The 9,389-nt window shown below is 32.6% G+C and overlaps 1 protein-coding gene across 1 annotated transcript in view; it reads left to right on the forward strand.

The window, feature by feature from the left end:
* The first annotated feature begins 286 nt into the window (after nucleotides 1–286).
* IL1RAPL1 (interleukin 1 receptor accessory protein like 1) overlaps nucleotides 287–9,389 on the forward strand; it is a 577,918-nt gene continuing 568,815 nt past the window's right edge. Inside the window, 1 exon segment of the mRNA XM_057375343.1 lies at nucleotides 287–384. Within this exon segment, the coding sequence (XP_057231326.1) occupies nucleotides 303–384 (82 nt within the window). The 5' untranslated portion in view covers nucleotides 287–302.

The raw sequence follows: 9,389 nt of genomic DNA on the forward strand, positions 1-9,389 counted from the left end.
CCTTAAATTGCTCACAAAAACTTTCAATGTGTACATAAAGTTATAATTTAAGCTCCAGGGTTAAATGTAGTACGTGCATGTATTTGTTTTATGGTGGTTTTAGTTACATACTTTAAAGAAAGAATAAAATGTTTTTAGTGCCTTAAATTGCTCACAAAAACTGTATTTAATTTTTATTTAATCGCAAAAACTGACATTTTGACAATGTCAATATTACAATTATTTACTTTGTTTCAGCACCAGTGTACAATCAGTGTTTCTTTTTCCTGGTACTCTAGGAAGCAGGCACGGAAGGACAGAAGATGAAAGCTCCTATTCCCAACTTGATTCTCTTGTATGCTACTCTGACTCAGAGCTTGAAGGTTGTGACCAAAAGGGGATCAGGTAAGTAAATCCTTCTCTCTGTGCTTACAATGTGGCTTGGAAAGAAGTTCTTAATGTTTGGAAGTATATAGTAGGATGTTATGGTGGTTCGGAATATAGTTAAGAGGATTTCAAATTCTGCAGCAAAAAGAGTTGGCAGCTTCTACATGTTTTAGGCTATTGTGTCATGTGGACTTGATAAAAAAAAAACCAGATATGTCATATGAAATGAATATGACCATTGGTCTGCTGAAGTTATTCCCAGAACTGTTTAACTTACTTAAAAGAYGGTTGCATTCAGTGTTTTTGGGTTACTGGATTTATCTGTTTGACTRTATACTTTGGGAAATTAAGATCATAGGGTTTGAGTTTAAGCAACAGCAAACAGATCAAACACATTAAATTTAATAACTGGGAAAAGCGAACAGCAAAATGTGGTTTTGAAAGTGGTATCTGATATTTGTTTGAAGAGTTTAATTCAGCAAAGAAAATAGAGTTGGTACTCAGACAGTTGGGTAGTTTTAGGTTTATTTTTTCTCTGTCAATCTGAAATTCTAATTTTATTCKCTTTGGTTTTTCATTGGATAATGAAAAAAAAAAAATAGGATGCTACTTCTGCAACCTGTCTTGCTGTATTGCACTAAAGAAAACTAAATCCTTAATGGAAGTTTTAATTCTATGTTGGTGGATTAATGACAGTCCTAATCCCATGTTGGTTGAATTAGTTAATTAGGGTGTTTTTGTTAGTTGTAAGTTTCCTTGTGGCATTAGAGTGTTTTAGGTAGCTTTTGTTGTGCTGTTCCAGAAGTCTGTCTCTGATTTATTTTTGTCTTTTGGTTGGTAGTAGTTGTAAACTGGTGCTTGGGGAGAACATAGCTCTTTATACATTTTTGGCAACATCTTAAATTATACTTTGCATTTTCAATGGATTATATTTGTAACAACAGAATGAAACTGATTATGTCGCCAATATTTTAATACTTGGAAATGTTGATATAGGGACGACAAATAAGGAGTACTACTACAAAGTAAGGTAATCCTCAAAGAAAACTTGAGATTAAAGTTTATTTGGGGTTATTTAAACCCAAGAAAACTGAAATACTTAAATGGCATACAGAGCAAAGGAGCTGGTGATGRGTTGACATGTTTAAAGGATGCTGAAGCCTAGGTAGATAATATAGATACCCTTTGAAAGTGTCTGGCTAAGATTGTTCTGTTTGATTAATATTTGTAAACTTTAAGTCAAGGCCTCTTAATCCAAATTGAGTTGAAACATTTTTGATCATCTTAAAGTAAATTTTACAAAGACGTCCATTTTAAGACACTAAAAAGCACTCCAGTCATCCTCTGTTACTTGAAAGTGACAATAATAACAACTTGGGTTGTCTTTGCATTTTATTTCGTAATTTTTTGTCTGTATACTCTTCATCTAATTAGCCACTGCAAGGAAAAAATAGGTAAATACGCAATTTAATTTATGTTTGGGTAAGTAATATAATTGCTGTCCAGCAAAAGAAAAAACACACAAATTTTTTCAAKATAATTTAACTTGAAGGACAGTCTTTTCAAGTTATCTAGAATACGTTCTCATCCTGATGCTGTAATGAAAATGAAAAACCATAATGCAAATCTTTGGATCATACCTTACTATAACATGGGGTCTGGATGTTTTTGCATGAGATCTGCTTCTGCTGTAGAAAGCTTCAATTAGATGTGTCACCAAGGGAGTGGTTTGTGAAATGGTGTGTGCAAAGGAAAATTCTATGTGTTACTGAGGTCTCAGATCCTTCTGCCTTTGGCCATTTTGCTTTGTGATTTTGGATTTGAAGAACTGCTTCAGTGTTAGATGGAATGAAATAACAGGTGATGATGCTTGGTTTACTTTTGTTGTTGTTTGGTTTGATTTGGTTTGGCTTGGTTTGGGTTTTTTTTGCTCCTTTCCGTGCTCAGGACAGCTATTTTTGCAATCCTGAAGTGTTTCTACAAAGAAAACCTTATTTACTTTAACGGAAATTTAAGAAAATAAAGTTGATTTACCTGTACTGGGAAAGTATAAATGGTTTCCTAAAGTTAGTAGTTGGAAGTAGGAAAAAATCAACTTGGAAAGCAGAACTAAAGTTTTATGTGTACATGTTAACCTGAGGCAGACTATGGTGAGGGCATGGTTTACATCTCTTCAGTCAGTTCTACTTGTTAAATCCATTTTGACCTTGAAATGTCAGCTAATAGCAAAATGACTGGGGGGAAAAAAAAAAAAGAGTAGTATTTTTATACTTATGAGTTGTTATAAATATGGAGTAGCAGTAACCACCTTTTTGAGATATATTGCTTTTCTTTACTTCCTTCTGTTATGAATTACGGGAATGTAATAAAGTTAAAGAAGTTGTTGCATTAATGTGCTWAATAGTTGTTCTAATTGGGACTTAATCCTTCTAACTCAATTTTGTTGAGCTTATTTCTATGGACCAAATATTAAAACACAGATCTCCTGTTCTTTATTTATTCTATTTATATATTTTCACATATATTATATCTTTTAAATGTACTTACTAAATACATATTTTAATGYAWATTTATGTTTATTTTTATTATTMTATATTCAKTATTTAATGTTAMAAAGRGATCTGTCCTTAAAAATATGTCTTTTCAATACTGTGAGATTTTTCCTACTAGAGTACTTCACCACTTTTCTAAGTGTATCAGCTGCGTTAAAAAGGTAGTGATTATCATAAGTACAAATTTCTCCATCAATAAGAGATAAATTTCCAACCACTTCTTTGAATTGTCAAGATCATGAAAACCTTCCTTCAGGAAGTCACTTTCTGAAACTAGCAATAGTTTCAGAAAACTAGCAACAACGCCTGTTGGCTTTCAGGACTGAAGTTATATCAAATAATTAGCTCTGTGTGAAAACAGCAAGAATCAATRTGTTATTCTTGGTTTTGTTTGTTTGAAAAGAAGGTTAAAAAGACTTCACAACAGAAGAAATCTTAGATTGAGCTGCATTGGATTAGATCTCTGATCATGAAAGCAGTCATTATAAAAAGCATTTGAATTAAATTACTTAAAGGTAGTCCTTGAATCTTTCTACCACTGTGTGTTATGAATCAGTTAAATATAATGATATAGGGAATAAAGGGAATAGTATTTATCAAATGTTTCTAACATTAGCCAGAAAATGCTTTAAATTAGCTTGCTCACAGCTGTTTGTCTTACCTATTTAACACTTTATCTTGYRTGATTGTGTTTTTGTCTGACAGAAGATACTTCTTTTTTTCAGTTAATATTTTAAATAAGTTCTGAACAGTTTCAAGTTACTTTTTTCATATATACTGGATTTCTTTTACATTGAGACCATATGTTGACTGTGCTTTTTACACGAGAATGGCTGGGTGAACAGTTGTAGTAGCTTTTGTTACTAAATACAAATGATGCAAGAAACTTCTTCCTAATCCATTTAAAAGCTAAAACTTAAGCACACCTTAACTTTTCCTGTCAATTATAGTTGACCATACAACACCTACAAGTTGTAGTGCATTCTCAAGAAAGAAACTTCACAGTGGACATCATGTTATTAATTGGGTGTTTCAGGTATTCAGTGAAAGCCTCCCTGAACTGGAGAGGCTTCAGAGCCTGCAATAGTAAACTGAAAAGGAGAACTTTCTTTTGGCATATGATAGAGTAGATCTCAGAAAAGATCTGCTAAATGGAAAACTGACTCTTGTACTGCTCTTCAGCTCCTTTTAATATCTTAAAGCATCTTCCTTCATGAAACAGCTCCTATCTAATCACTCTGATCTGCTTGATGCAAAGGAAGAATAAATATTTAAAGTCTACATATTTTGAATCATTCAGCACAGAGTTTCACAGGAATTGAATTAAACTTCAAAAATGTAGAAAATAATGCCTGTTTCTTAGCGTGAAACCAAACTACATATAAATTTGTAATATGCCTAAGTGTGTATTTATTTTTTGTGCAGTTCAGTTCAGTCCTTGATAGTATTTTGAGAACTTTATGGTACTGAATTTCTAAATGTTTTCCTTTCAGTGATTTTTCCTGAAGTTACCCAGTTTCATAGTTTGAACTAAATTGTTGATTTTTTTTTTAGTCATGTGGTTTTACATCCATAGAAACTTAGATTTGTAAAAGTCTCTTCTTCACAGGTTGAATGGTATTTGATCACTTACTTGTGGTGAATAGAGTTTTGGCTTATGAATTATTTAATATTCATCAAAGAGGAAGTAGGTTAGGAAAGAGAGCCTCTTGCTGATGCATACAGACTTTTTTCCCCTCTAATATATATGTTAAATATAATACTTGAACACTGCATTGCCATCTGGTGGTTTTTTCCAAGGATGCTGAATAAACAAAAGAAAAAAAAAGGTTGGGTTTTTTTTGTTTTTTTGTTGTTTTTTGTTTTTTTTGTTATGTTTTGTTATTTTGTTTTGTTTTTTTTTTTCTGTTTTTAAACACAAATGTAAAAGGCAAAATGTGGGCAAAATTCTAAAAAGAGATTTCATTGCATAAAACAATTATGAGCTTATCAGTATATTGAGTTATTGTATTTTTCACACTCAGGTTGCCTAATAACAGTTTAGTATTGCCTTTTATAAAAAGAGGTGAGAGTTGTTAATGCTGCCTGTAGTTTTCTGATTGCTACAGATTATTTTGCATTATGAGTTATTTAATATTCTGAGTTCAGTTCAGCTATTGTGAATAGAAGTTTTGTTTTCTAGATCAAATTTATTCTATGTTGGAATGATTTAGCTGGAAGGAAAATCTTTCCAGTGATGTTTTTTTTTTTTGGGATATCTGTGAGATCCTTCACATCATTATGATGGGATTAAAGTCTAAATAGGTATTCTGTTTTGTAGCAGAAGATTACTTCTCTTTTTTATGTCCAGTATTTTTGTACCTTAGCTATTATTACTCAGTTTGATTCTTATTGCTGGACTTGGATGAAAGATCAGTGTTACGAAAACAAGGTAGTAAAGACTTTGATATGCTCTTTTTGAATTTTATTATATTTTTGTAGGAGCAAAATACTAATTTTAATGAGGCAAAAATTATTTAGAGTTCTTCTGTTCTAAAAGTAGTGAAATTTTGAGGAACAGACTGGAAATATATGCTAAAAGCTCAAGTAGTTGTTCTTTAAGATCTATAAGCTATTTTTTCTAAATTTTGGCTATCCATGATTTTTTAGGATTTATTATTTATGAAAAAATAAGTATATTTTCGATAAAAATAAGAGATGTATAAAGAATATCTTGGCATAAAAAAAGACAGTTGCTGTTTTTCGACTTATTTTTAAATGGAAAAGGAACCCATGCAATATGGGACTTAAGATCAACAAAGCCAAGATTTTACACCTCATGAGGAATGGTATAATGAGAACTCAACAATGTAGTTAAAAAAATTAAGTAAGGAATATAAGTAAGTCAAGACAGTATGAGAATACTTTGCAGCTAGGAACAATTTTTGAATTGTACTTAATAATTGAATTGGCACTATGTTATGAAACATATTTATATATATGTGTGTACAATCCAGCTTACATGGCAAAAAAAACTTTGGGAAATTCCACATAATTAAGGAATTACTAAGGTGTAGCAGAGATCTGGTACCCCTTATTTGAGTATTTGTATTTTTAATTTTTCTTTAACAACCCTTCCAGGTGAGATTTGGTTTCCTAATTGTATAGTACTACATAAATAATCCTGTTCTTCTTGGTATCTTCCTTTCAGTAATGTTCTGTTTTTCATTCTTCTTATGTTTTGGTTGCCTAAGTATTTTCCTTTCAGATTGTTGTCAAAAGGTAATTAGTTGATGGATGTCATACTGGATCTGGTTTTCACTGAATAGCAATAAGATAGTTCCAAAATAAATTAATATACCTRTTGTTCTATTTCTTTTGCCCTTTATAAACAGAAAACTCACATATTCCATACTCCAGGTACTGTGAGCTTGGAGCAAAGCAATTAYAGCAATTAAAGGCTGTGCTGCTTGTAAACCATAGGAGTTTATGCCAATTGATATTAATGGCTCCTAGCTGTTGTTTTCACTCTGTTACAGAATGTTAGCTTTCCATTATTAATTGATGAGACGTGTGGCTTGTTATGTGGTTATGCAGAACCTGAAATAATATTTAGAGTTTATCTATGTCTATTTGATGTACAAGATTAACTTCCATGAGCAATGTCTTWAAACTGGAGCAATCATGACTGCTATTATTACTATGAAAACCTCTTTTCTATCTCTCTTTTTGGTGACAGGAAGAAAAGGTATAGTGAATGTCAGTCCTAAGCAAATATGTGTGTGCCTTTCTTATTGCACTGGGGAACAGGAATATTTTTGCATCATGACCTGATTAAGAAGTGAACCTTGCTTCTTATGAGGATTGTTTCAAAAAATCTCATTTTGAATTGGCACATAAATATGCAGCCTAGTTTATGGTTGTAGCTGTGGGACTTAATGGGGAACACTGTGAAATATTTTTCTTTTTGAGGGASAAGAGAGAAAAAGGTGAGGCTGAAACTTTACACTTAAAAACACAGTGGGGATAAACAGAAATCCTTGTTGTTCATTCTCAGGCAGATTTCTTATACTGTGATCTATTAATTCATTCTATATTGATTTTGTTGACACTGATGTTATTCTCGTTTTTGTGCTAAGAATAAGATATGGTTTAGTTTTCTTTTTGCACCTGTTTTGTTTTAATTTAAAGATGRTTATCCTTCTCCATTTAAATGCATAGTAGAAATCAGTTCTAAATTTTTAATGTTAAAACTTCCTCTTCATAGTTGAAGAATTAATTAACAGTGTATCCACTTTCTTGAATTTTTCCTAATTACTCTGCAAGATATAGTTGTGTGTCAGTGGTGGAGGGGGTTTCTTTCTTGCACATTTCTTTTAAAGATAGAAAATCTTCAAAAGCGAAACAGCAATGGGGTCAGCTGAGATGAATGATTCCTTTTGCCTGCTGGGAGGGAAGCCTTGATGATCTAGAGATGCAAAGACTGTGTAAACACTCTGCCTCCTTCAACACTTGCACTCTTGTCCTGAACTTTGGTCATCTTCTGGAGAGAAATGTGAGGCCTTTTGAATTTAATATAAGCCACAGAAATATTTTACAGCTTGCTATTTCTACATGGCAGCAGGATATCACGAGAGCAGTTAGTGTCCTTTAGCACCTTCTTTAAACATCAGAAGTATCCAYATCCCCATCCTGCAGCAATTCTGACAAAGCCAATTTTGGTATGATCCYCAACTTCTTTCTTAGTTTATGAAGGTAAACACCTGTTTGATTATTGTTAGGTAAAAACGCGTGACTTGCTGTTTGTGAATCAAGATCCTGGAACAAAGTAGGAGTGAAGAATCAACTTACTTAAAAAAATTCTGCATATTCAGAAAATTAGAGGGTTTCTTTAGTATATGGTTTTGAACCTGGGGTTTGAGTTTTTATCTGTTTGTTTATGCTATACTAATATGGGAAGCATTCGATTTTTTAAAAAAGAATAATCCTTTACMATACTGCATATTTATTTAGCTACAGAATATTGTATGTGTTGCACTGCTCTGAATTTTCAATGTAAATTTTCATTTGAAAAATTGTGAATAGTAATCTTGCTGGAAAGAACATCAAGTTTTACTTGTTAGCTTAAGCAGTGCTTGGCCATGGGAATGGTTTGGCTCCAATGGTCTCTRTTCTGTTTTTCTAAGCTAAGGATACTGTTCAATATGTCAGATGAACGGCAAATATGAGGATTGTGTCCCAAGGGATAGTGGGGAGACTATGYTGTAAAGAAAGAAATATAATTCTGTTCCACTGGAGGATTTGGGCAGTAAGGAATGACTGCATCTCAAGCATAAATCCTTTGTGACACATTACTTATTTTGCCGACACTGTGAAAGCAGTAACTGTTACTTGTCCTGTGAGCATTTATGAACAGGAAGGCTGGCATTTTAAAAATAGTTATATGACCTTTGTTGTTGCTAGGATCCATCCTGATACTTTTCAGAGTCCTGGGAGATTGTGACTACCACAGTATGTGAAAGGACCGCCTGTGTTTTAGCAAAGGGTCAATGGTTTATAGTATGCAATATATATTAGGAAATGACTAATGRTAGTAAAGGAGACAAAACAAAATCTGAAGCCAAAAGGACAGTAATAGATATTCTTACATAGTTTAGTCATAGAGTTCAGTCACTGCTTAGGCTGACTCTCTTCTTCCACAGTCCCTCTTTTCCCTGAGGCACCATTAATGATTGTTCTACTGATTGGCATCTGTTGGCAAATGGCCTAAAGGATTTAAAAGAGCCARTGAACTTTGATCAGAAATCACTGTTGCAGAAGATGCATTTATTTGAATATTATCCTGTCAATTTTATGTAGAATAATGACTGTGGAGAATAAGAAGACAAAAAACCCTCAAGGACAAGTAATGGCCATCTGATATACTTTTCTTCTTTTTTTAAGTGTGCTCAGATATGAAATATTATTAAAATATAGAAATAATAGCCATGAAAATAAATTCTGCCCATTAGAATATATTTTGTTGTTACACTTAAAGAAAATTCAAATTAATGAAATCTGTCCTATTAAAACACTTCCTGACTTGCGCTTCGTGAAGGATGRAGGGAGAAAGTGCTGTAGATGGGGATCAACTTAGCATGGAATGAAGAAGTTGTCCTTTAGATTGCAATTCTGAATTYTTAAGCCATTCTTGCTCAGACTTGTTTTAGCTGTTATGATCTTTACTTCACAAATAGGTTACACAAGCTCTTGTAAGATTTGTATCTTTATATTTTTTTTTTCAAAGTAAATTTTTACAGTTATCAGGAGAATTATCAGTCTGCTGTAATGGTAAATTACGACACAGTTACATTAGTTGAGAGATGAGGGTTCCTGTAATTTCATCATCTTGCTCTGTACACATAACTTATTTCAGGAAACTGTTGGTTGTACAGATGCAAAGCAGACAATTGTGCTAAAGCAATCTGAAAATTGATTTGGAGTAGCCCACTT

This window comes from Malurus melanocephalus, unplaced genomic scaffold, assembly GCF_030028575.1.
Source record: "Malurus melanocephalus ecotype Western Australia unplaced genomic scaffold, MMel_1.1 scaffold_246, whole genome shotgun sequence".
NCBI lineage: Eukaryota > Metazoa > Chordata > Aves > Passeriformes > Maluridae > Malurus > Malurus melanocephalus.